A 27,986-nucleotide genomic window follows, 5' to 3' on the forward strand; every position below is an offset into this window, starting at 1 on the left:
GGGCGGGCAGGGAGCCGGCTCGGGGCGGGGCTTAACGACGCAGGGCGCAGCGTTGTTTTAACGCAAATGTGAAACCAGCCTTACCGGCGTCCGCGGTAGCGACGCCGCACGCACGGTAGGTCAAGACGGATACCGATCTCTGTCTTGGGCCGTGTCCTGTGACCATATACCGTGTGTGTGCATGCCAGCTGAGACCTGTGAGACCCGGTCGGCGAACGCACTTCCTATTATTTATATTTAGTGCGTTCCGCCGTCCCTAACAATAACTTAGATCCCCCAGATTCCATGAAGGACTGTGTGAAAGCGGCAGACAATATACAAGAATTCTTGCTCCCCCTCTCTCTTCCAACTATCCCTACTAGCGAATATACTACTCTAATTTCTGCAATCACATTGAATGAATGAAATTGAAGATGCCCTGAGAGCTGTGCCTAATGGGAAAGCACCTGGCCCAGACGGCCTCCCAGCTGGTTATTATAAGAAATTCTCTGAGGTCCTCCTTCCACACATGGTCTCCCTCTTCAACTCCTTCCTTAGGCCTGTTTCACACATCCGTTTTTTGGCATCCCCATGGATCCGCCAAAGTGTGAAAAAACAGATCCGTTTCCGTTTTGCCGCAAACTGATCCGTTTTTTTTTTTTTTTACGGATCCACGGTAGCCGCTAATGGAAGTCTATGGGACAAAAACCGGATCCGCCAAAAAAATGGCGGATCCGTTTTTTAACGGAAAACGCCGGATTTAAACGGTTTTTAAAAAACGGAAGTGTGATCCAGGCCTTATGGGAACACCACCGCCTCGACAAGCTCTAGAAGCTTACATTGCCATTATTCCAAAGGTGGGGAAGGATGAAAGCCTCTGTAGCAATTATAGACCCATTTTGTTGCTAAATAACGATATTAAACTGTGGGCAAAAATTTTAGTTTCTAGAATCAATGGGGTTTTGGGGAAACTAGTCCACCCTGACCAGGTGGGTTTTGTCCAGGGGAGAGAAGGGAAAGACAATGCTACTAAGGTCCTACATGCCATATTGTAACGAATGGAAGCGGAGGCAGAGATGGTGAAGTTCACATTCGTTTTTATTTTTAAAGTGGAACCTCGGGACCACAGTCCGGGGGGCTCCGAAGGGGGCGTGACTAGTGCGCCCCGGGTACCCGTAGTAAAGCCCCTCAAACAGGTTTAGAATGGAATACCCGGAGGACACAGGTGCTACCTCCAGTTAGACCCCGACCACGTGGCAGCTGTCCCAGAGGGACCAAAAGGGATAACAGTAGTTACAGCAGAGTCTGTAATGAGACGGGTCCTGAATCCGGGTAGTTGGTAAGGAGTCAGTTCCAGTGACCTTCACACAGTCCTTGGACTCGGATGGCTGTAGGCGGAACGGGATGGCTTTCGCCCAGATGGTTGCAGATATAACCAGGAAACACAGGATACAGATATTCTGTGGAGACAGATAGCATTAGTCTATGCACAGAGACTGCAGACGCAGTGCAGACAGGTTAGCATGAGAACCGGATGTAGCAAAGATTGATACTCGTTGCCTCGGCGCTCTCCCTCTGGAGGAGAGGCCAGAAATAGCAGCCAGTGCGCTGCAATTGGCTAATTGCACTTTTTGAAAAATGCATGCTGTCCCTTTAAGAAGGCAGGAGAGCATGCGGGCTGGCCCTAATAGCTCTAGTTACAGATCTGCCGACAGGACGCCAGGATGTGGAGGCAGGGAAGCGACCTGAATGCTGAGCAGCAGCATGAGACACAGAGGAGGCAGGCTGCTGCCTAAGGGCAGCGTGCGAGGCACGAGGTGAGTGCCCAGAACGGGGAGCAGCGGCAGACCTGGACACAGCGCCAGGACGTGGACCAGGTGTAATAGTAGCAGACCTGGGAGCCGCGTCAGGACAGGGACCAGGTGTAACAGTATCCCCCTCTTTACAACCCCTCTTCTTCAAGCCTGCGTAGAATTTTTTAAGGAGAACGGGGGCCTGGATGTTCTCTCTAGGCTTCCAAGATCTTTCCTCAGGACCAAAACCCCTCCAGTCCACCAGGTAGTAGGTCTTACCTATTACTTTTCTCACGGCCAGGATATGTTTTACCTCGAAAACATCATCCTGTGAGACAGGGTCAGGAGTGGTACCCGGATCCTTAAAGAAGGGGCTCAAAACTACTGGTTTGAAGAGAGAAACATGAAAGGAGTTAGGCACACGTAGAGAAGCAGGCAACTTCAGCTTGTAAGAGACTGGATTGATTTGTTTCAAGAACACAAATGATCCGATGAACCGGGGACCCAATTTGTAGGATGGCATCTTTAAACGGATGTACTTTGAAGAGAGCCATACCTTGTCTCCGGGGCGAAAGGTAGGCGCATCCAAACGTCTCTTGTCCGCATGCCTTTTCATACGTTTGGGAGGCTCTCTCTAGTGCAGTTTTGGTGTCCCTCCAGACCTTAGAAAAATCTTCGGAGAAAGTATCTGCAGCCGGAACGCCAGAAGATCCGGCGATGGGAAGAGGTATTCCGGGTTGCAGTCCGAAGACAATCTGAAAGGGAGACTTCCCAGAAGAATCACTTACTTGGTTGTTGTAGGAAAATTCGGTCCAGGACAGTAAGTCTACCCAGTCATCATGATGCGCGTTGACTAAGTGACGCAGGAATCCGGCCAGGATTTGATTTGTCCTCTCCACTTGTCCATTGGACTGGGGATGGTATGCTGAGGAAAAGATCAGCAGAAGCGACAGCAACTAACCTTGAGGGTTCAATGATGTGCTGCGGTTCTTCTTGATCGGGAGGTAGAAAGGCTCTGGAAAGTGCATCTGTTTTGACAATTTTGTCAGCTGGGCGAAAATGAAGAACAAAATTAAAGCGAGCAAAAAACAAAGCCCAGCGGGCTTGACGAGGATTCAGCCATTGCGCAGTTTGGAGGTAAGCAAGGTTTTTGTGATCATTGTATATGACTACCTGATGAAGAGCTCCTTCTAGAAGATGCCTCCACTCCTGCAGAGCCAATTTGATAGCCAACAATTCCCGATCTCCAACGGAATAATTCCTCTCTGCAGAAGAAAAAAACCTTGAAAAAAAACCCACGAGTGCATTCACCCGGTGGATGATTTCTGGGTTAGTACGGCTCCTCACCTACTGAAGAGGCATCGACCTCGAGAAAAATGTTTTCATTGGAGTTAGGACGATGAAGAACAGGTGCGACAGTAAAGGCCTTTTTGAGAGAAACAAAAGCCTCCACAGCATCAGGAGGCCAATCCTTGGGATTTGTACCTTTCCGGTTCAGAGCAGAGATGGGCGCCACTCGGGTGGAGAAGTTAGGAATGAATTGTCTGTAGTAGTTGGCGAAGCCCAGAAATCGCTGTATGGCCTTCAGCCCAGACGGACGAGGCCACCTGAGTACAGCCGATAACTTCTCTGTATCCATTTTTAATCCTGTGGAGGAAACAATGTAACCGAGGAAAGGCAAAGAGGATTGTTCAAAGAGGCACTTTTCAAACTTTGCATACAGTCAGTTCTCATTAGCCTCTGTAAGACTTGGCGTACTTGCCTGCGGTGCGAAACCAAGTCAGTAGAAAAAATCAGAATGTCCTCCAGATAGACAACAACACAGGTGTAAAGCAGATCCCTGAAAATGTCATTGACGAACTCTTGGAAAACAGCAGGTGCATTGATTATGGTTGGAACTTATAGTCAAGCTCTGTTCTCCAGTCTCCAAATTGGTGTCTAAACTATATGCTAATCTTATCAAACCACCAGAGAACTTCAAACCTCTTTATATAACCTCTTGGAATACGGAGTTAAAGATAGCTCTATCTCATCAGGAAGTGAGCCAGGTGCTTGCCAACTCCCATGGGTTTTCTAGATGTATTCTATTTACAGGAAAACGCTTTCAAGATTCTCTCCCGATGGTACAGAACTCCGGAACGTTTGTTCCACCTAGGTCTGAACGATACACCATTGTGCTGGAGATGCTCTGGTGCAATAGGTTCTCTTGCACATATTTTCTGGTTTTGCCCGGGCTTTTCAACTTTCTGGAAAGCTATTAATGATTCATTTCGCCATATGGGGTTGACACCAACAGACCTCACTCCTCAGGAGGTTTTATTGTCACTCACCTCTACAACTTTTAAGCCAAGAAAACACAACCTACTTCCATTACGAATAGCTGCGGCAAAACAACTGATTTCTTAACATTGGAAATCTCAAATCTCCCCTATGATAGGAGAATGGCGTAATAAAGGTACATGACCTGTACCAACTGGAAGAATTATCCAGTTGGGAAACCAGATCCCATGACAAATTCAAACGCTTATGGCTCCCTTGGAAGAAATATTCCGATTCCAATACTCTGGTGGGGTCAAATTGAATTGAAATTGATATCAGTTTAATTTAAATCTACCATGGTAGTACATGCCGAGGTGATCGAGTCCGTTACTCGACTTAATAACCCATTTAGTCTAACAGTGTAATCTATCTTATGTAATTTTTATGTAATTTTTAATTACCTTTACAGATTTTTCCTAATTGTGAGTTCACCTGTCACATCTTTATTCACTTATAAATGATCCTTTAAGGATCAATAATATTGGAAGAGCACTTGCCTGATTTTGCTTTTGTTTCATATTTATGTCAAGTTTACTTTAATGTCTTGTTGGTCTTGTTTGACCTGTATAACCTGTATGCTACGCTCTGCAGCACATCAACACCGAAGTGACTTTAATTTGTATACTCTGGAAAGTATTGTCTTTTGTAGTTGTGTACAGGCTGTTTGAAAAATTGATAAAGATTTTCATAAAAAAAAAAAAATCACTGCCACCCTGAGATATTGTTGGTATTCGGCATGTATGGGAATATGGTAATACGCATCTTTTAGAATCAATCCGGCTATCATACATCTAGGAAATAAAAGTTTAATAGTGGATCTAATTGACTCCGTCTTGAATCTGTGATTGTAAACAAAGTATTTAACTTCTTTAAATTTATAATAGTCCTAAACGACCCATCTGGTTTAGAGACCAGGAACAAAGGGGAATAAAATCTCATTCATTCCTGATCTATTGGAACTTATTTTAGGACCCTCTAGGACAGTAAATTCAGAATTTCTGATTCAAGAGCCATCTCCTGCATCGGTGAGTGATGTTATGATATGACGGAAATCCAATTTAAATCCGAATTTCACTATGTCCAAGATCCAGGCACTTTCTGTTATTCTCTTCCATTTCTGGTGGAAATATTTTATAGTCTGACTCCTACCGTAGGATCTGGGCTATTGGTACCTACTACCCTTCTGGGAAGAAGAACCCTTAAACATGGCACCTCTTTGTTTGACTTCCTCCTTAGCCCAACGGTTTCGTCTTTCCGACGTCTTCCTTCTGTTAAACAGAAGCCTTTTGAATGTCGAACGCATAAGCTTCAAGAAAATGCCTTTATTGGATCACGGTGAGTAGAGCAGAATAAAAAACATCTAGATAGTCTCAGGTATCCCAGACAAATCATTAAAAATGTCTTCAGACGTGTTTCTGCTAACAAGTAGCCTTAGACATTGAACACAAACATTTAAAATCTGAGCGTCTCATATAGTCAGGACCGAACATCCCCCTACACAGCAAGCAGCTGCAGACAATATAAACAAGCACAGCTTAATTAGGTCTCAGCTACTAAACGGGGTAAAGACATGAGTGATCACACTACAATAAGGCTGGTGTCCCACTGCGTTTTAGGCAGTCCGTTGATGGACTGCGTTACACCGCGGTGTAACGCAGTCCGTTAACGACGCCATTGAGCCCCATTATCGGGCGCATCGCGATGCATGCCATATAACGGCACGCGTTCGCGATGTGCCGTCATTCTCTGACTGAGCCTCGGACGCAGCCTGCAGCGTCTGAGGCTCCGTCACCGCTAGTGCAGATGAATCATCTGTGCTAGCACAGATGATTCATCTGCGCTAACGGGTATAGCATAACGCGATCGCGTTATACTATACCGTTAGCAGCCCGTCAACGCTATGCGTTGAACGGTCTGCTAAAACGTTATGTGAACCTAGCCTTAGGGAGGGGAAGATAAAGGAGAGAGGGAAGGAAAGAACGCACTATGTAGTAAAAATATATCAAGAGACTTCAGGAGGTGGAAAGTCAATAATGATAAATGAAGTCCTGGCGGATGTTAACCCCTAGAGGGAATCTTGTCTTAAGGACATACATCCACCAGGTTTCACGATTCTTCAGTTTGTCTCATATCTCCACCTCTAACCAAATTTTTAACCCTTGTAATTCCCACCACTCTAAAATCCTTAGTATCGCCATTATGTGTATGGATAAAGTGCTTGCTAATAGCAGAACTTTTGGATATAATTTTACTAGTGGCATCAGATGTGTCTTCTCACTCTAACTTTAAGAGGTCCACCAGTACATCCCACATTCTGTACGTTACATGATATACAGGTGCTAAGATATACCAGATTACAGGTATTGCAGTTTATAAAACTATCAGGATTTTCTAGTTTCTTTCACTTGGATTTCTCCAGTGCACCTGGAGTCCCCATGCGCTGCTTCATCCAGGTGAGCTGAATTCATTTGCTGTGTTGTTCTTTTGCATGTCCTCCTATAGAGTGGAAGAGATTGATTGATTAGGAAACCCCTTCTTTCTTTCCTTCGCTTTTGTGAGTATGTCATCCAGTACACTCACGAAGAGGAACTCACCCTGACACGGGAATGCGCAGAGTTTTGTTTTGGACTGCGTATCTCCCTTCCAGCTCTTAAGCCACAGAGCGCGTCGGGCGGCATTAACTAGCTGCTATGCGTAATGAATCCACCGATGCATCCACCAGGAATGCTGCTGCTCCCCTGACTAAAGGAATGGCAGATAACAATTTCTCTCTGGGTACTTTGTGCTCGATCTGCTGCTCGAGCTGATCTATCCATACCAGCATCGACCTAGCCGTACATGTGCTGGAAATGGCTGGCTTAAAGATTTCCGGGCACGCTTCCCATGTCCTTTTAATTGAGGCCTGATTACTGGTAAAGCCGATTGTTTAGAAATGGAGACTACCACCGCATCTACTTTAGGGACTTTAGCCCAGTTTAACAATTCCTCGTCACTGAACGGATATTTTCTTTTGGAGGCCGAAGGAAGGAAGGCTCGTTGGTTTTGTTTGTCCCATTCTCTCTTAACTAGGTCCTTTACTGCTGGAATAAGCGGGAACGCTCTCCTCTTTCTTTACGCACGTCCTGCAAACATATCCTGTGTCGTTCAGGCTTCTTTTGCATCCGTGCACCCCATAGTGTTCCTGACTGATTTGACTAAATTGTCTATACTATCTATACTATGTTTAGGAAAGCACGAACACGGGGGGCGTGACCGGATGTGGAGCTGAGCGGACGTGCGAGGCCCGAGCTTCTCAACAGCCAGCAGCAATAAAGCGGCTCATAGCGCAGGAGGGTGACCAGAGGAGGTCAATTCAGGTGGCAGGAGACACCGGAGATGAAGCCATAGTAAGAATGACGCAGGGGAAGAGGAGGGAGCAGGCACCAGGCAAGGTGCAGATCTTTGAGGCGGCGGGTAGTCGGATCCAAGATGGCGGCCACGACTCTCACCATGCAGCCGCCCACAGCAGCAGGAGCAGTAACAGCGCGCGGCAGAGCTCAGAGCCGTGCGCTGAGTCATTTCTTCAGCCCCACACCCCCAATACAGTGGCAAACCCTGTGGCTACACAGAGCTTCTCACCGATGCTGCAGTCCCTGCTCCTCTCCCCTGCTAGAAGTGCTGGAGGTCCAGAGACTGATGATTCACAGTCACAAAGCACAGCCCTGACCACCCCCTCACAATCTTCTATTAAAGACCTCAATTCTGACCCAGTCACTGTAGCCACACTCAGATCCCTGCTGGGAGACCTGAAACAAGCCAACCATACTGACATCACAACGGCTTTTACAATGTTAAATAAAGAAATCAAGCAGATTGGCGACAGAACCTCACACATAGAGGGGAAACTGGTGGAATATACTACAGCGCATAACTATCTTGTGGGTGTGCATAATGAGGCGGATGAGGAAATTATGGCCTTAAAATTGAAGCTTGAAGACTTAGAAGACCACTCAAGGCGCAACAACTTGCGTTTCAGAGGAATTCCTGAGAGCGTGACGGCGGAAGCTTTGAAGGAGTTCCTAACGGATTTCTTCACAATTTCAGTACCGTCAGCGGACCAAAGAGACCTGCTGATTGACAGGGCACATAGATCCCTAAGCCAAAGTCGGCGCCCAACTCCGCACCACAAGACGTGATAGCCAGGCTGCATTTCTACCACTTCAAGGAGGCAGTGACCAGGGCAGCAATAGCAAAGCAGGATCTTCCGGAAAGATTCTGGGATATCCTGGTCTTTACAGATTTATCTGCAACCACCCTGAACAGGAGGTGGGAATTTTCATCAGCAACCAAGATTCTGCGGGATAACTATCACCTACAAGTGGGGATATCCGGTAAAGCTCATCATGACGAAGAACGGAGTCACTCACATCCTTGTATCTCCCAGGGAAGCCATGACCCTGCTCCAGGAGTGGTCCCTGGCATCAGTGGATGAAGATACCAGCTCCCCGCTAAAGAAAAGACCCCCGACGCTGAGCAAAGAATGGACCTAATCCCCACGCAAGTATACCGTGATTATGCATACCCTCTGTGTGCCTATGCCGGGACACCCCACTGCTAGTTTTTTTTTTTTGTTTTTTTTTTTGTTGTTTTGCTGGCAGGATTAAGGGACTTGAGAATAACATTTGCTGTTTTTTCTATTCTCACCCCCCCAATACTGGATAGGAATGAGTATCCAGTTAGTTCACGTAGAACCGGACTTTGAGTTATTCAAATTGTATTAGTAGTTGTAGTTGGTGTCAACAACGTTAACCTCTTTATTTTCCTAACTATTGTCCCTATATTTGGTGACTTGCTGATTCCTTTATATTGTACTGTAACTAATGGTATTTCAGATTTCAAGCATCAATGCGAAAGGCCTAAATAGCCCCTTTTAAAAGATCGTTACTTTGGAAGGAAGCCCAGAAACTTAAGGCGGACATATATGTCCAAGAAACTCATTTAATCCGTGAGGATGTGCATAGATTACAGCATAAAAATTACCCTCATATCTATGTGTCATACGCTGAGAAAAAGAAGTGTAGCAATTGCAATAAAAGATACCATAGCGTTCCAGCTTATTGATTGTGTTCTGGATGAGGAAGGCAGATATGTAATATTAATTTGTAATATCAATAACAAAGTGTACACAATTACATCAATATACGCACCAAATTCAGGTCAAATTACTTTCATTAAAGACCTTATAACCAAACTGTCCAAAATAAAACAAGGATCCATTCTACTCTGCGGGGATTTCAATATAGCTCCGAACCCCAACATAGATAAATCCTGGTGTTCAAATAAAAAGGCCCAATCCCATGCGCTGTCCCAGTGTTTTTTTGTCAGAAGAATTGTACGATACTTGGAGGGTCCTTCACGCTTCTGAACGGGATTACATGTACTTTTTCCACCCACATAAAATATACTCAAGAATAGATCTAATAGTAGTGGACAAATGGCTCCTGCAAAATATACAATCAGCCAAAATTGGGAACATAACTTGGTCGGACCACGCTCCTGTAACCTGCCAAATTAGAGACGTACAATAATGCAAATTTTTCTCCATGGAGACTCAATACTTTTCTAATATCCTCGGAGAATATAAAATCTCAAGTAAATGACCTTCTCAAAGAATATTTTGATTTCAATAGTACCCCTGACATATCCCTAACGACAGTGTGGTGCACCCATAAGGCCTATATAAGAGGGAGGCTAATACAGATAGCAGCACAACACAAAAAAGAAAGAATGAGGCAAATAGAAGAGCTTAATAAAAATATAGCAACATTGGAAGACATCCACAAGCAAAATTCTTTAGCTGCGGTATATGGGAAACTACATAAGGCAAGATATGAGCTATATCAGTTACTTCAATACAAATACCAGTATAATTTGAGGAGAAATAAAGCAAAATACTATTGGCAGGGGAATAAAGCAAGTGAAATACTTGCCAACAAGATTAAAGCGAGATTAACAAAACAAAAAATAGCTTATAAACAAGACGCCCAAAAGAACAAAATTTACAATCCTAAAGAAATTTCGAATGCCTTCGCAAAATACTATTCTTCACTTTTTAACCTGGAGAATGATAAACTGACCCCACAACCAAACGTGGATCTAATTAATAACTTTCTGAATAGCATATTCCTACCCCAAATCCCAGAGGACAAATTGTTGGTAATAAACCAACCCATAAGCCAAGAAGAAATCCAACAAACCATCCAAAAGACCAAAAATAACAAATCCCTAGGACCGGATGGTATTACGAATGAATATTTGAAATTATTCCATCAAATTTTATCACCACATCTATTATTAGTTTTCCAAAACATATTTGAAACTGGTAAAATACGTGATGAAATGTTAAAAGCAACCCCCTCCCTAAACCAGGTAAAATTCCCAATCATCCGAATAACTTTAGGCCAATATCCCTTTTAAATACTGATCTCAAGCTATACAATATTAGCAAATAGAATCTCTGATATAATCCCTTCCCTCGTGCACAGGGATCAGGTTGGATTTATTAAATCTAGGCAGACATTGGACGCCACCAGACGAATGATTAATGTCATTCATGTGGCAGGGGGGAACAGGACGCCTTCTTTGCTCCTATCATTGGACGCGGAGAAGGCGTTCGATCAGGTGCATTGGGGATATCTGTTTGAGGTCCTATCCAGGTTCGGATTCGCAGGTAATATTGTTAAAGCAATCACCCTGTTGTATTCTCATCCATCAGCGTCGGTTTCTATCTCCGGAATGATATCAGATAGGTTTTTTATAACTAATGGGATGAAACAGGGGTGTCCGTTGTCACCCCTTATTTTCGCTTTGGCGATTGAACCTTTAGCGGAAAAAATCGGGCTACATCCAACAATAACAGGAATCCAGTGAATAAAACGGAACATAAAATTGGTTTATTGGTTTTGCGGACGATATCATCCTAGCGTTAACAAATCCCACAGAATCACTACCGACAGCAATGCAAATAATCGATTCATTTACTAAAATATCATGTTATAAGCTGAACTTTTCCAAATGCCAGGTGCTGAATCTAACTCCATCCGTAAAATATTCAAAAGATTTTTAGAATAAGTACCCTTTTAAATGGGGGAACGATAATATTGAGTATCTGGGTATTCGACTTACATTATCAGCAGATAAAATGTTAGCATTGAACTATGAGGCTCTGAGGAAGAAAATTCAAAATGACATATTACATATGAAGAAACATGATTTATCTGGGTTGGGCAGGATAGCGTCAGTTAAAATGTTAATTCTCCCACAGATATTGTATTCCGCAATCTCCCCATTATATTCCCAATGAAAATTTTAAAAGAGATCCAAGCAATGATCTTAAAATATATTTGGTGAGAAAAAAAAATCCAGGGTCCAAGCGGACACGCGTTATATTCCCATGAGTAAGGGAGGCTTGGGATGCCCCTCAGTGGTCCGTTATTACAGAGCCGCGTTATTCGAACAATTACGATTCATGTGGAATAACGAGGATGACCGTCACTGAATAACAATTGAAAAATATTTAATGGGAACCTCCAACGTCTCAGCTTTTTACCATGCACATCACAATACAGTTCACAATAGAAATATAAACCTGTCCCCAACAGTTCATGCAGCTCTGGAACTTTGGAAGGTGCTGACTAATAAATTAGGTCTTATACAAACCGTGTTTCTAAAGGCTCCCATAGAGACGTTGGAGCATTGCATTTTAGACCTTAAACTCAAAAATTGGAAAACTTCCGGAGTCACCTCGGTTGGGGATTTGTATGAAGGGGAGGAATTAATTACTTTCTCATTATTGCGGGATAGATACAAGGTCCCTCAGCGAGACTTTTACAAATATTTGCAGATTCGGCATCTCTTAACCCGAAAGGAGGGTTCGGGTGCCTGTTCCGACATCTAAACTATACTCTGTGCTAATTAATCCGACATTACAAATTAGGGCATTATCCATAGGCTATGACTGCATGCTAGAGAATTCCTTGCCCTCACTATCCACATACCTACAAAAGTGGGAAAAAGACCTTCATCTCACATTCACACCAGATCGATTTGTGATATACCAGTTTCTCTTAACGCACAGCAGGCACTTCTTGCTATCGATCTGGATTCACTTCCCTATGAGTTCCGTACTGTAATTGTACACATTATCGTAACGACAAGAATTAATATTGCTAGCTACTGGAAAAATTCCCAAAACCCTTCATTATCCGAAATAGTCTCACTGATTAATGAGAATTGTTTATCAGAAAAGACAATTGCTGCATCCAATAACAATTTATCTCAATTTCATAAAAAATGCAACAACTGGCTATGCTTTTGTTTAAATACTGTAGTTAAGTAAATATGTAGATCCGCATTTGGAAAATGTGATTGGATTGTTAATGCAATGTCACCACCTTCCCCTTTTTCCTTCCCTTCCCCACCATCCACATTATTGTGTTATTTATTAAGAATTTTATTGTCAATGTGATGTAATTTTTGACACAATTTATAAATAAAAATTTATGGTTTAAAAAAAAAAAAAAGGAAAGCATGAACACCTCTCTTTGCCAGATGAAAGAGATGATGAAGACATCTGCGAGGAGCCGGAAGCCCTCCCTTGGTCACTATCATACTCCGAACTGGAGATGGGGGACACTTTTTTTTCCTTTTACTTGTGTGGCTCTTAGGTGTGCTGGTCTGACCTAAAGCCTGAAGTTTCTCTCTTATTAACATACATATTATTTCACTAATACAACCCTGACAGCCTTTTGGGGTAGGAGTCAGGAAGGTGTTGCTTACATAGCGCACACTCCTTATGTTTAGACTTTTGTTTTTTCTTGGTCTGAAAGAAGGGTTATACAGAAAAAATGGGAGTCAGCTTAATAGGTAGAGCCCCATACACTCACCCAGTGAAGCTTATACGGTACCGGATCTGGAGGTCGAAAGTACAGTCCGAGTCCTAGGTGTGTTTGATGCTTCACCTCTCTGACTCCTGTCCATGGACTCGCGCCACGTGATCCACATGAGACCGGGAGTCCCACCCCGGACCTGGTCCTCATGTATATGAGCCAGACGAGGAGGGAGGCTGATAGACAGGGCTCCACCGACGCTGCTTCTGAAACCACAGCCCCTGCCGTTCTCAATGGATACTGCACAGGCGGCATGCATTGGCCCAGGTATTTAGTTTCTGCATAGGTATTTTCTCCTATAGGAACAGGAAACCAACTGAGGAGGAGAGGCGGAACGCCTCTTATTTCTGTAGGTTTCCTGTTCCTATGGGCGGATTCCTCTCATGTGGGTGCTGTCGTGGCAAAGAGTAAAAGTGTAAATAAAAAAAAAGTGCAAATAACCCCCTTTTCGTCCTATTCAAAATAAAACCATAAAAGAAATCAAACCTTCACATGTAGGAAAAAAACTGTTAAGACACATGTCGAGGCTCGAAAGGGAAGTAGTGACGTTTTGGAATGCAGACTTTGATGGTCTGAGGGCGTCATGTTCGGTTTGCAGAGCCCCTGATGTGCCTAACAGGAAAAAAAAAACACATGTGACATCATTTTGGATACTAGACCCCAAAAGAACAAATCTAGATGTGCCCCAACTAATCTGTTTCCGGTAAAGTAAATTAATAGTGCATGGAGGTGTGGCACAATTTGAAGCAATCCTTCATACACAGGCCAGGTTTTTCGGGGCAGGTGCTCATTGATAAATGGTATCATTGTGTATTCCCTTTTTGTAACACACCTGGCACCTTTTTTGCGGCTTACTTTTTTTTTCGGTTGGCGGGACCACCCTGAGAAATGCTGACCTGGTACAATACGAGCACCTTCAGTTCCAGAAGTACTGGGGCACGCTCCTTCCTGAGTGCCAAACATCAGGGCCTTAACCACTACCTCCTGGAACTGAAGGTACGACGCATGGGTATGACGTGCACATCGTGACAGCAGGAATGCGTTGAGCATTGCCATTTGGACGATGTGCACGGCCAGCTTTTTATACCACACATTGGACTTCCTCAAAGCATTGTACAGTTGGAGGAGTTGATCGGAGAGATCAACGCCCCCCCATGTTTTTATTGTACCCAAGTACACAGGTCTGTTTGCTGACCTGTGTAGAGGTACCCTGTACAGTGCAGAGAGCGCTGCCATCACTATGGTGGTCAAGAGAAGGACATCACTCTTGTCCTTGTACTTGACCACCAGCAGGTGGTCGCTACATTGCGCTCTGCGCTCACCTTTTCTGAGCATCTGCCCAAGTAGCGTCTTCGGGAGACCTCTCTGATTTTTGCGGACAGTACCACAGGGTGCGGAACCTTGCGCAGATTTGTAGAGTGGGGGGCTGGTATAAAAGTTATTACTGTAGAGGTGATAACCTTTATCCAGCAGTGGGTGCACCAAATCCCACACTATTTTCCCACTCCCAGGACAGGAGGACACTCAGGGGGTACAATCCTGGTGTCCTTCCCTTCGTACACGCTAAACCTGTGGGTGTACTCTCATGCAGCTTATAGAGTTTGATTCCGTACCTGGCCCTCTTACTGGGCAGGTATTGACGGAATCTCAGCCTTCCCTTGAAATGAACCAAGAACTCATCCACACAGATGTCCCTTTTGGGCACGTACACTTCAGCAAACTTTTTCTTGAAGTGTTCGATGACCGGCCGAAATTTGAACAGGCAGACAAAGTTGGGGTCATCTCGTGCGGAACACTGTGCATTATTGGTATAATGCAGGAATTTGTGGATGGCCTCAAAAATCATCTGGGCCATGACCATTCGGAACAATGGAGTGTTATATAAAATATCTACACTCCAATATTGCCGAAGTCAGGGCTTCTTCAGGATCCCCATATGGAGGACCAGGCCCCAAAACTGTGTCGTTTCAACTGCGTCTACAGGAGACCAGTTAGAAAATGATGAACACGGGTTTTGTTCCAAAAATTGACGAGCATACAAATTGGTTTGCTCCACCATGAGGTTAACAAAATCCTCAGAGAAAAAGACTTTGAAAAAGTCAATTTCTGTGAGGCCGGTGGTGTCAAACTTGATTCCTGATTCTGCCACAAAATCAGGAATCGGTGGCTCGTAATTTTCGGGGGCGAGATCCATACGGGGAGCGCTGGTTCAGCTGTGGGCATGGTGGGCGCTGCCTCATCTTCTGTCCTGGAACGTCTGCGTGGCGGTTCCGCAGGACCCGAGGAGGGGGAAGAGGATGGAGAATCTGAAAAGTACAGAAATGTGGGATCCTCTCCCTCACTATCAGTATCGGAGGCAAGGAAAGAATATGCCTCCTCCATTGAATAGCACTGATGGGACCAATTTGATGAGGACATTTTTTGTGTGAATATGGTGCTTTGGCTGTACTTTATTGATAACTGTATGTGTGGGGGGATAGTGATTGGTGTAAACTATTCTGAAAAGAAAAAGATGGGAGAAAAAAATGCCTGTGGGGGGAAAAAAAAAGTCTAAAACAGCAGGCCCTAGCTCTCATAAGTGAAATGCGCGTCACTTATCAAAATTCAGCAGCTGTATGTGCGCACGGGGGTGGCACAAGGCGGGGGGGGGGGGTTGAAAAAAGAAAAAAAAGGAAAACGGCAGTCACAAACTCGGTGAACTGCGTCACTTATCAAAGTTTGGCGGCTGGGGGATATGTGTGCGGAGTTGGCACTAAGGGGGCTGAGAAAAAAAAGCGAGCAGAGTGTTGATCGGCGAACTGCGTCACCAATCAACGCCGGCGGCTGCACAGAGGGGGGTAAAAAGAGGGGATGGGGGTTGGCATGGATGGAAAAAGATAAGGCAGGGATCAGTTAGGGTTGTGGTTTAGGTGGAGCAAAGGGGGGTTAAAAAAATGGACAAATGGCAGGCACAAGCTCTGATAAATGAATATCGTCACTTATCAAAGTTTTGCGGCTGCGGGATGTGTGTTCGGAGTTGGCACAAAGGGGGATGAGAAAAAAAGCGAGCATGAGTGTTGATCGGTGAACTGCGTCACCAATCAAAGCTCGGCGGCTACGTAAAGGGGGGGTGGAGGGGGGTAAAAAGAGGGGAGATTGGGGTGGATGAAGAAAGATCGGGCAGGTATCATTTAGGGTTGTAGTTTAGGTGGTGCAAAGGGGGGTGAAAAAAAATGGAAAATGTGTGCAAAGAGGGATGGAGGGGTTAAAAAGAAAGGGGGGTGAGGCTAGATTGGGCAGGGATCAGGTAACACAGTTGTAGTTTTTCTTTCTTCCGCAGGGATTGTGGTGCTACAGGCTGCTGCGGCACCACAATACCCAGCACAGTAGGACATCCAACAGCAGTATGACCGCTCTGTAGGGAATCCTCAGCTAGTGTGAGGACCCCTGCAGAGCTGTCATACAGGTCACCTGCAGGTCAGAGACAGGTCACAGAGCGGTCACACCACTGCTGTCACCTGTCATTGGTGGGATCAAATGATTACATCAATCCCACCAATCCCTGCAGTCCCTGGTGACCATGGCAACTGCCTAGGATCGGAGCTCCTAGGCAGGTCATGGCCAGGTCACCAGCAGGGCACAGAGCGATCACAGCGTGACCGCAGCTGTGCCCTGTGGTTGGCGTGATCAACGATGACCTCGATCGCGCCAACCAGCTCCTGCTGGGCCTGTACCAGGCTCCGGCCTAGGATCGGTGCTATTACAGCACCGATCCGGTACCGGCAGGGCACAGCGGTGGTATACCGACGCCAATCCGGGGGCTTTTTGGCGGTGCCAGGCACCGGCCCTAGGATCGAGTTCATCGGTACTCCGATCCTACCCTGGCATATCATTGTTTCAGCCAATTTGATTGGCTGAAACAATGAGAAACGCTGCGATTGGCTGTTCAGAATTGAACAGCCAATCACAGCGCTCTGGATGCCGGGGGGGCGGGATCAGAGCCCAGTATGACGACACCATCTTCCCTAAGGTAAGATGGCATCAGAATTTTAATGCAATCACCAAGACTAAAGTCGCGGTATCGCATTAAAGGGCTCGACGTACTATCCCGTCCACGGTCATACGGGCCCGGGTACCGTGGACAGGATAGTACTTCGGATGTCAGAAAGGGGTTAAAACTTCAGCTCGGCGTGGACAAAAAAGCCCTTACCCAACCCGAGATCACGAATAATGGAGACGCTATGGGTATCAGAAAATGGCGCCTTTTTTTTTTTATTTAACAAAGTTTTTTTTTTTTTTTTCACCGCTTAGGTAAAAAAAGAACCTATACATGTTTGGTGTCTATGAACTCGTAATTACCTGGAGAATCATATTGGCAGGTCAGTTATAGCATTTAGTGAACTTAATAAAAAGGCTAAATAAAAAACAGCAAAATAAAAAACAAGTAGCCCTCACATGGCCATATTCATGGAAAAATTAAAAAGTTATGGCTCTGGGAAGAAGGGCAGCAAAAAACGAAAATACCTCCGGTCATGAATGGGTTAGACATGGGGGTGACTCGATCGTGCTTTGGGGTTGTCTTGCAGCCAATGGCATGGGAACATTTCATGGGTAGAGGGAAGAATGGATTCAATGACATTTCAACAAATTCTTGATGCAAACACACTATCTGTAAGACAAAAAAAAAGCTTAAGTTGAAAAGAGGATGGCTTCTCAAAATGATAATGATCCTAAATGTACAATAGACTACCTCAAGAGGTGCAAACTGAATGTTTTAAAATGGCATCATTGAAAATCTGTGTCTAGACCTCAAAATTGCAGTGCATGCAAGACAACCCAAGAATTTCACAGAACTGGAAGAATTTTCCAAGGAAGAATGGATGAAACTCCCTCAAACAAAAATTGAAAGACTCCTTGGCTGACTGCAAAAAGCGTTTACAAGCTGTGTTACTTTCAAAAGGTGGTGCTACTATGTACTTGCCATGCAGCGTGCCAAAACTTTTGCATTGGCCCATTTTCATTTTGGTAATTGTTAAAATGTAAAAGATGAAAGTATATTTTTTTGCCTAAAATACAAAGAAAATATCATTAACTTTAGGCCTTTTAGAGATCATTCCATCTTCAACTTGATTAACTGTTCAAAAGAACAGCAGTTTTTACCAGAATGCCATGTAACATTGGCATAAGCCCCTAAGGTGCCAGAACATCAGAACCTCACCTCAAAAGTGACCCCATTTTACAAACTAGACCTCTCAATGAATTTATCTACAGGTGCATTGAATATATTGACACCACAGGTGTGTTACAGAATTTTATAAAATTGGGCGGTGAAGAAAGAATAATCATAGTTTTACATCTAAAATGTTTTTAGCCACAAGCTTTTTTTTTTTTTTTAATTTTTATAAGGTCCCAGTTTTAAAAATTATATCCCTGTGGTACTTATCTACAGGTGTAGTGACAACTTTGACTCCATGTATGTTTTCCAGAAACAAGCAACATTGTTGCTGAGTGAAAATTGCTAATCTGCCATTGTAGTGCCCAGTATGTTTTAGGGCCCAGTAGATTATGCCCAGATCGTGCTTTCTGGAGAAATGCACCCGTAAATTAGGCGGGTTCTCATCGCTACAGGAATGCCAAACGTGGATGCTAAATGTGGTTTAAGCACAATGTAGGGCTCAGAAGGGAATGGGACATTTGGATTTGGCAGCACAGATTTCCTTTGAGGGTCTAGGAGCCATGGAGCTTTTCCAGAGCCTTTGTAGTACCAGTAACGTGGAAGCCCCCTTTATTTCCATTGACAGATGACGTATCTCAGTGGGTACTTTTCTGTGAATTGAGTTGAAGCTTTTATTGATGATAATTTACATAACATTTTGAATCTGTTCACATTTATCCTGTGCTCTATGCTGAGCACTTCCATTGGCATTTGCATCTTAATGCTCCAAATGACGTGATTCAGGCAAAACCCCAAGGGATCCATTCCGTATAATGAGGCAGCACTTGTACTCTGTACTCCATCTATACTACACCAGGAGCTTCTCATTGCTCAGACATGTGCCTCCCGTTCCAGCAACACCCCTTCCTGTGAAGAGTACCCCACTGTCTGTAGAAATTGTATATGGAGAGCCTGGTGTGGGGTGGGGGGGTTAGCTTCCTCAGTTCTTCATTGCTAAATCTAAAAACTAAGTTATCAAAGTGATACAGCGTTGGATTCAGCTTTTATTTGCCTACTTCGTGCTGTTCTCAGGTGCGATAGCAAAAACCTCCTGACAGATTCCCTTTAATACCTTCGAGACCATCCAATTTTTCTACTTTTTGGGAGTTTTTTTCCTTCCCTTCTTCGAGAGGCCAAATTCTGACTGTTAAGTAGTTTTCAGCTGTATTGATGCTGTTTAGGGGTTAATTTGGGGGGTTTGCTGTTTTTAGGTGTTGGCTTTGACTTGAAAAGTGAAATCCGAAATAGTGTAAGATTGTACAAGTAGTTTTTTCAGTAACCTTTTCTACCTACTAATACATGTAGCTCAGAAAACACAAGTTATGGAAGATGCACTAAAGATTTTAGGTTCCCGCCTCTCCTTCTGATTCAGCATAGCAAATCTAAAGGGAGAAGTAGTAATCCATAACCCAGACAGCATACCGTATATACTTGTGTATAAGCCGAGTTTTTCAGCACTTTTTTTGTGCTAAAAACGCCCCCTCGGCTTATACACGCGTCACTGTCCCAGAAACCTGATAAGGGAGGGAAAGCCTGTGCCGCCGCTGTAATAGCGCACAGTACCAGCCGCAGCTGCCGGCTTCCGGCACACAACATACTTGCCTACCTCGGTGCTGGCACTGCATCTTGTTCCAGCTGCCGTCGCCTGCAGCTCTTCCTGCCAAGCGATCACTGCTCTCCACTCCCATAGGCGTGAAGAGCATATTCATTACCTTAATGAGCGGGGTCACGTGATCACTCTGCAGGAAGAGCTGTAGGCGCCAACAGCCGGAACGAGATGCAGTGCCAGCACCCAGGGCGCGCAGGTAGGCGAGTAGGATATTTGTTTGTTTTTTTTTTAATGGGAAACAAACAGGGATAGGGGATTAGGAACCATGCATACAGGGACAGGATGAAGGAGGCATGCATACCAGGACATGGACGGGGAACTATGCATACAATGACAGGGACGGGGGAGGCATGCATACCAGGACAGGGATGAGGGGACAATGCATGCCCAGCTTATACTCGAGTCAATAAGTTTACGCAGTTTTCCGTTGCAAAAGTATGTGCCTCAGCTTATACTCGGGTTGACTTAAACTCGAGTATATACGGTAATTGTATCATCTGTACATGCGCCTGGTAAGCCATGTTGAAACAAAGATTAAATAAAGTTGCACAAACTAATTTTTAATTTTGTCCAGATTATGAAATAGTTAAGAATTTTACGGTATGTATCTACTCCTTATAAATGTGCCGTTCTATTTTAGGTTGAACAATTTTCTGGTCAAACGTCCTTTCCTTTAATGCAATATGAAAAAGAAAATCCTTATACTGATGGTAAATATACAAAGTTGTCCATAAACTTAAATGTTTTAATACATTGTGTGTATTATGTGGGATAAAATGTTTTTGCAGTTGTTTTTTATTATATTTTAACAGGTTTTTTTCCCTTCAGCTTGCATTTATCCCAATACAGTGCAAGCTGCTGGATTCTTCACAGTATCAATCCTGACAGCTGGCACTCTTGGCTTCATCACCAGCCTTCCTTTCCTCAAATAATCCTTACGAAACTTGTCAGTGGTAACACAAACTAAATATTTGATATTTCTTGAACTTTACTGACTTGAAGAAAAAAAAAATTACCAAGTCTATTGTACTTCAAAGTGAGCACTGGAAAAACAATACCTACCCAAAAAAAGCCAGCATAATTTTTTTTTTTAACTCACTTGGCATTTTTTCCCCCATTTTTTTCAGTATATCATATAATAAAATGAATATTTAAATTAATATGTGCATATAAGGTGATAACTTTTGGTGAAGAAAATGGTAAGGGCTTATACTCACTTGCGAGACTCGCATAATTCTCATGCGAGTCTCTCTCATGAAAACTTGGCACTGCCGCCGGCACTCATACCGGAGTGTGCGGCTATATGTATTTCTATGCTGCCGCACGCTCCGATCTGAGTGCCGGCAGCAGTGCCAGGTTTTCATGCGAGAGACTCGCACGAGAATCGTGCGAGTTTCTCGCAAGTGAGTATGAGCCCTTAGGGGTGAAAAATATGCTCACCTGATGGTGTTGGCACAACAGCTGTATAAACCTGTCTAATCAACCGGTGCAGAAGAAGTGCTCCTACCGGCAGATCCAGTATAAAGTGGTGGGTGACCATTTAGATAAGCGCGCTGCTGAGTTAAAACACTGGATGCAAGTGTGTAGATATGATAAATGTAGTCTTTTAGTCTTTATTACACATTTGTGGAATGAACAAGACTCTCTCAAATACAACTACATAAGTTTCTGAGGGGGTCCTATATCCTTGTGGTAAAATTATATATGTATAATTTTTCACAACCTGATTTAGGCCATGTACAACCAAAAGCTGAGGTTTCAGAAATCTCATGCACACGCTTGTTTTTTAACTGAATTTGAGAACTGTAGTTTTTTTTTTTTTTTTTTTTTTTTATAAATCTGCAGCATGTACAGAGGTTTTTAACCAATAAAAAGTGAAAAAAAAATGCAGTAAAAACGCAAGTTTTTTGTGGCTTTTTTTGGCGAGTACATAAAATGAACTTAAACAAGTACTGTAGACAAAGCACACATGTAATGTATACCCAAAAACGCTGCAAAAAACTAAAACGCTTAAAAACTGGCGTTTTGGATGCAGTGTTTTTAGTACTAAGAGCAGATTTTGAAAGGAAAAATAACGATGAAAAAATGCGGCATGTGAATGTGACCTTATACATCTCATTTTCTGATGACCACCTTCCTTTAAAAATGTGTGCATGCAGTTTTTTAGTTCTGTGTATGACAATATATGATTTTGCTTCAAATGCTAAACTAGCATTTCATTATGAATTTATTGCATTGATATGTTTTTTTCCAGACCGCACAGGATTTTCATCAAAACCAAATTGTGACTTGACTGCTTTTAACAAGACCATTCATGTTGAATTACCTCTCAAAGCCACCGTTTCCAACATGAAGAATTTTAGTGACATGAGCGACAAAGTTCTTTTAAAATCTCCTATAAGGTCTAATGTAGTGGCTTTTATAGCAGATGATGGTGAAATCTCCAACAATGAGGAAACCAGCTTTTCTGAGCCAGGGAATACAACGCTTGAAGACTTTTACCCTCAAATGATTCAGAACATGAGCAGGATTTGGGATGCAGGTTTTAAAAAAATGGCTGCTGTTAATATTATCCGACATTATAGACGCCAAATGTTCCGTAAACATAAGTTAACAACCATAAAAATGACCAACAGGTGTCTGAATAAGACATACACCATATTGCCTCCACCACATGTAGAGGAAACTGCCAATGTGCTTGATTCCACACTGCGGCAGGATGAATGTTTGAGCAGATCAGATTTAGGGGATTCTGTCAAAAGTCACAAACCAAGTCTGTTTTTAGAAAAATTAGCCTGTCGAGGTGTCTCACTCACACATCATCAGCTCTACAGGAGCAACAGTAATAAACCTTTTGACCGTATTGTAGATAATAATCAGACTGTATACACAGACAGTCCACTTCCTTGCAAACAGCACAAAGAAGAAAGTTGTGTTACTGCTCGTCGTAACGCCTCAAGAGCATCGTCTGACTTCTGCAAAATGTCAACTAGCTCGATAAGGCGTGTAACCAATGAAAGCCAAATGCATGTTGACACAGCCAAGTCTTCATACGGCAAAGACTCGAGGCAACAATACACTCGCACTCCGAGCAGACAGAAATCTTTTTCTGTGTCTTCTATGTTACAGAGCCCTAAAAACAAGTTTGTCGGCGCAAATCGCAATATGAGCGAAATGACCAGGAGCCCAAGTAGATACCTAGCCAGTCATTGTCTGGTGGCCGTCGAGAGAAAGCATGGATGCTACAGTGAACAAACTGAGCAGGGAGTGGATAAAATAGGCAGTCTGACCCGGAGAAATTCGTTTTCTGGACTTCCTGTAGCTCACAGTCCAAATAAGGAGTTTGAAAACCAGTATAAGAAGTTAAGCCAGACTAAATATTCGCCTGATTATGCATTGGGTAAAGACAAAGTAGAGTTCTCCAAAACAATTGCTTCTTTGGTCAATTCACCAGGATCAGTAAGGGCCAAAAGGCCAATAAGTCATGATTTATTCTTTTCAATGTCAAAGAAACCCAGGAGCACAACTGAAGCTATAATCGGTACTTCAAAACCATCATCTCATAGTCCGACATGGTCCGGAGCCAGCAGTACCCAGCGCCATTTAGTAAGTTCTTATTCATGTTTGACATCTTTATCTGCAGTAAATCAAATATATCTCAAATGTTTTGCGAGTTTGCTAGATAGATCTTACTGTAGATCTGTTTAGCCCCAACCTCCCCATTACCATGCATGTTCAGCTTTTCAACAGCATTTTTTGTGCGTTGAATGTGTAATTGCAATGGATTTCTGACAGCAATGTACACTACACTTTTGTCCCTACATGAATACTGTTTGATAAATACTTTATATGCAATATTTTGTCATTTGTTTTTTCTATGTGTTTGTTTTTTATGGTAGATAACCTAACCCCTTTTAAACATTTATTTTCAGGTTGCCTCAGCTCTTCCAGCTTATATGTGGCCTCACAGTCCAGGGTCGCAGTCAAAGAGTAAGTAAACTTTTTTTAGTCTTTTAGGGGTGAAAACAAGATCAAAGTGTTTTAAAAGTGCAATCGCCTTTCAGATTGCAAATGCAGGGCCCAATTCATCAAACTTTTACACCAGAAATTTGGCTTAAAAGCTTTGAAAAGTCACAAAATATGGTTGCAACTGAAGGGAGTGCTAAAGTTTGGCTATTCATAGCGTTCTTGCGCCATTTTTACCTGGCTCCAACAAAGTGTCTGGAGCTGGGACAGGGGCATGGTAACTGCCACTTATGACAAGTGGCAGCGTTTACTACGCCAAAAAAAACTTACTCTAGCAAGGACTTAAGTAAGATTTGTGGCAAGGCTGTCATGGAGGCACACACCAGTTGACAGTGGCTCATTGTATTTATGTAGCTTTTATAATTTTTATTTTTACAGGATCCATTTCCCCAGAAAAAAATGGTGGAAGCCCTAAAAGAACAAATGCATGGTATTGTAAACTATATACATGTATATTTCATCTTTTCAGGAAAGTGTTTTGATGAAACATCCTGATATGGCAAAAGTGAAGGAATTGCTTTAGTAGGATTTTTCTTCCTACCTTTTGGAATTGACTGCTATTTAGATCTTTAGCTAGGAGCATTCTCTGATTCACCTCAATTTAGATTTGTACATTTTATAAATATAAAGATGCAACAGTATCATCTTAATTTTCCTATTCTTTAGTTAACTTTAGTTTTTTTCTGTTTTTTTCCATAAAGCATATACAGAAAGCTAACTTACCAAGACAACGACAACTAAAAGAAGTTTCTAAAGCATCTATTTTTGCAAAAGGATAGGAAAAAAAAGCTGTTCAGAGGTTTTAAATGTTGTGTTTGTGGAATATTTCTGCGTTACCATATCAATATTCTAACTTAAAGGGAGTCTTTCTGCCCCAATGCGCATATTAAATTGTCTAAATATTGATATAGTGAACTTGGCTATACCAACAGTATACATTTTAGTGGCTGCGCAAAAGCCTTTTATGACATATGGAAATGAGGGATCTGCGTTGCACCCCTTGGCATGGCTAAGGGCTCTGCACTGTTACTTCCCAATTTGCATTCTGATTACGTATTCGAATTGACAACGCTCGCTTGCCTGAACTCTTACAGCGGTACACTGACAATGAAGGAGCGCAGTGGCGAGCAAACAATGCGGGTTCAGACGCACACTCAGCCCTTGCTCTTGACTATAGCCACTGCTCACTACACTCATGCTTGAAGTGTATCAAGCAGCAGCCGAAGACAGGAGCCAAGGGTGAGTGCGTGCCTGCCACTCAGCTTCAGCTTCTTCAGGGACAGTGCTGAGAATCCAAATTGAGGAGGGGTAAGGTTGCAAAGAGCCTTTGTGGCACCAACATCCACTTATGCATGAGACATTAAAGTTCTTTTCTTGGCCCCTATGTCATGCCAACAATATACAGTTTAGGGTATTGGTGGCTAAGTCCCCTACATAACTTTTATACAGACTCCCTTTGAAAGTTAGGTTAGGTTTCTTGTGTTATGCCAAAAATGGAGAAGTTGATAAATGTTGCACTTTCTTGTTTTAAATTCTTGATCTTAAGATTTCTACACTTGTTTATTATTGTAAAGGAGTTTTTACCCAAAACCTAATAATGGCCTTATACTAGCAAATCATAGGTTGGAGACACTACCAGAGGTTTACAATTGTTTCCTGTTATTACGGTGGCCTATTCTACCAATAATGCAGCATCCGATACTGAAAAGCAAATTCATTAGTGATAACCAATAAGGCCTCACTTCCTGCAGAAAAAGTTGCACAACCTTTGGCTCCTTCTATAAAATAAAATTTAAACATGGCCACGTAATAAATTTTAAGTGATTTTTTTTTTTTGCTTTTCCTAAATATTAATTTTAAAACTTTTTTTTTTCTTAACATTGTTGCCTGTTGATTGTGATGCATCATCTTGCAAACGAATCAAGTAGTTTTACTTTAAAGGTGTTGTCCACTACTCGGACACCCCCTTCTCAATTATTATATTTCCTCTTGTAAAATAATAGCCTGAACTCGTCTCCGGTGCCGTTCCAGCTACGCCAGTTGTTCATGTATCATTGCAACGTGATCTCTGCAGCCAATCAGCAGGCACTTACGGGCTGCTTTACTTGCACTTCTTTCAGACATAACTGACACCTGGAGGAGGTTAGAAAGCAGGAGAAGTTCTCACTTCAGTTTCCTCTGAAGGAAGTGAGAGTGAAGCGACCCATTAGGTGCCGCTGACTGGCTGCAGGGCTCACATGACATGATCATGTCACAGTAGACCCAACGTCAACGTTGCTGGAAGGCACCAGTGTCGGAGGATGGTAAAGACTTTTTATTTTACCGGGTGTAATATAGTAATTGAGAAGAGGTTGTCTGGGTGGTGGACAACTCCTTTTAATGTTTGTTTTGCAATCCCATATGGCTGTTTGTGTGTATGTATATGTTTATATATTTTTTGTACCATATTTACCCAACAATTATCTCTGTACCCCCCCCCCCCACCCCACTGCAGTTGTTCTGCCATTCTTGCTGTAAGTGCTGTGGACTACACAGCTTCATCATAAACAACAAGCAGGAAGGAGAAGAAAAATTTTCCTTAAATTCCAGAAATCCTCCTTGAGCCATTTTGATCTTATCCATGCACGTAATAATGATTACATCTGAGAAGAAATATGGAAAAACATGGTTAACTATATTACTGCTCTACTCGGAAGCAAATGGTGCATTGTTACCTTGGCTTATTAGTTGGTCTATCTGGACATATGACCATTGTTAAAATAGGGGGAAGGAAGGCTACTTTTTACCCTAGAGGGACTGCAACCTTGGCTGATTTCACACTTCCAACATTAATGGCCTGTGTCTGGGCTAGTCGTGGGTCACCTAATTTTATCAGCCTCATATCTCTTTAGGGCTGGTGAGTAGTGATGAGCGAATATACTCATTGTTCGGAGACCACCCGAGAATGCTCGGGGAGACCCAAGTATTTTGGCGTGCTCGGAGATTGTTTTCATCGCCTTAGCTACATGATTTGCAACTGTTAGACAGCTTGAATACATGTGTGGAATGCCTGTCTGTTAGGGAATTCCCACATGTATTCAGCCTGTCTAAAAGTCGCAAATCATGCAGCTGAGACAACGAAAACTAAATCTCCGAGCACGCAAAAATACTCAGAGACCACTCGAGCATGCTCAGGGAGACTTGAGCAACGATGCTACTCGCCCATCACTGCTAGTGAGCTCTAATCCAACGACGAGCTGCCGATCCAGATATCGCGATCTGTACACAGTACATGAATGTTGAACTTGTGAAACCAGCACATCAGAAACCTGAAAAGTTATAAGACTGCACAAGTAATCTGTAATGTACACTGATCTCTCACTGTTGTCAATTTCGAGTGGAAAACTTTGTTTAGGACTAGTGATGAGTGAACGTGCTGAGATAATATGTTATCCAAGCACACTCGGGTGTTCGCAGAGCTTCTTGGCGTATATTATGTTCGAGTCTCTTTGGCTGCATGATTTGTGGCTTTTAGACAGCATGAACACATGTTGGGATTTCCTAACAGCCACCATTCATGCAGCTGCAGAGACTCGAACATAATATAGAAGCACAATTTAGGACCCGTAGCGTGCTGAATCCTGAGGGTATGTGCACACGGTGCGGATTTTGCTGTTGATCTGCAGCGGATTTGCCTCTGCAGATCCGCACGTCATGTGCTGTACAATGTAAATCAATGGAATTTAAAAACCGCAGTGCACATGCTGTGGATTTTTCCGCGCAGATTTGCTGCGGTTTTAAATCCACACCATGTCAATTCTTTGTACGGATTCCGCAGCGGTTTGACACCTCCTCCAATTACCAGGTGTCAAAACGCAGGGGAAATCCGCAGGTAAAACGCAAGTCATTTTACCTGCGGATTTACCTGCAAATCCGCGTGGAAAAATTTGCAGCACAATCCGCACCGTGTGCACACACCCTTGGGTTTTGAACGCAGTTGGGCTCTAGGGATTTTAGAGTATAATTGTTGAATTGTTAAAACAAAGGTTTTATTGTTTTTTTGTTTGTTTTACTATTACTGTCTATAAGTGTCACGACAATGTTTTACAGATATACTTGATGTTTTAAGGAGAAATAAATACTTTGAAAAGTTTTTCTTG

The 27,986-nt window shown here is 43.1% G+C and overlaps 1 protein-coding gene across 4 annotated transcripts in view; it reads left to right on the forward strand.

Annotated features, from left to right (window-relative positions):
• Positions 1–27,979, forward strand: part of LOC141074858 (uncharacterized) — a 120,701-nt gene extending 92,722 nt beyond the window's left edge. For all 4 annotated transcript variants that reach the window (XM_073562127.1, XM_073562124.1, XM_073562125.1 and 1 more), the window contains 5 exons: positions 20,462–20,531; positions 22,076–23,427; positions 23,754–23,811; positions 24,226–24,277; positions 24,549–27,979. In XM_073562127.1, the coding sequence (XP_073418228.1) occupies positions 20,462–20,531; positions 22,076–23,427; positions 23,754–23,811; positions 24,226–24,277; positions 24,549–24,588 (1,572 nt within the window). In that variant the 3' untranslated portion in view covers positions 24,589–27,979. The remainder of the gene's footprint in view (positions 1–20,461; positions 20,532–22,075; positions 23,428–23,753; positions 23,812–24,225; positions 24,278–24,548) is intronic.
• Positions 27,980–27,986: the final 7 nt, after the last annotated feature.

This window comes from Dendrobates tinctorius, unplaced genomic scaffold (genome assembly GCF_039654945.1).
Source record: "Dendrobates tinctorius isolate UK_male_01 unplaced genomic scaffold, ASM3965494v1 ptg000338l, whole genome shotgun sequence".
Lineage (NCBI taxonomy): Eukaryota > Metazoa > Chordata > Amphibia > Anura > Dendrobatidae > Dendrobates > Dendrobates tinctorius.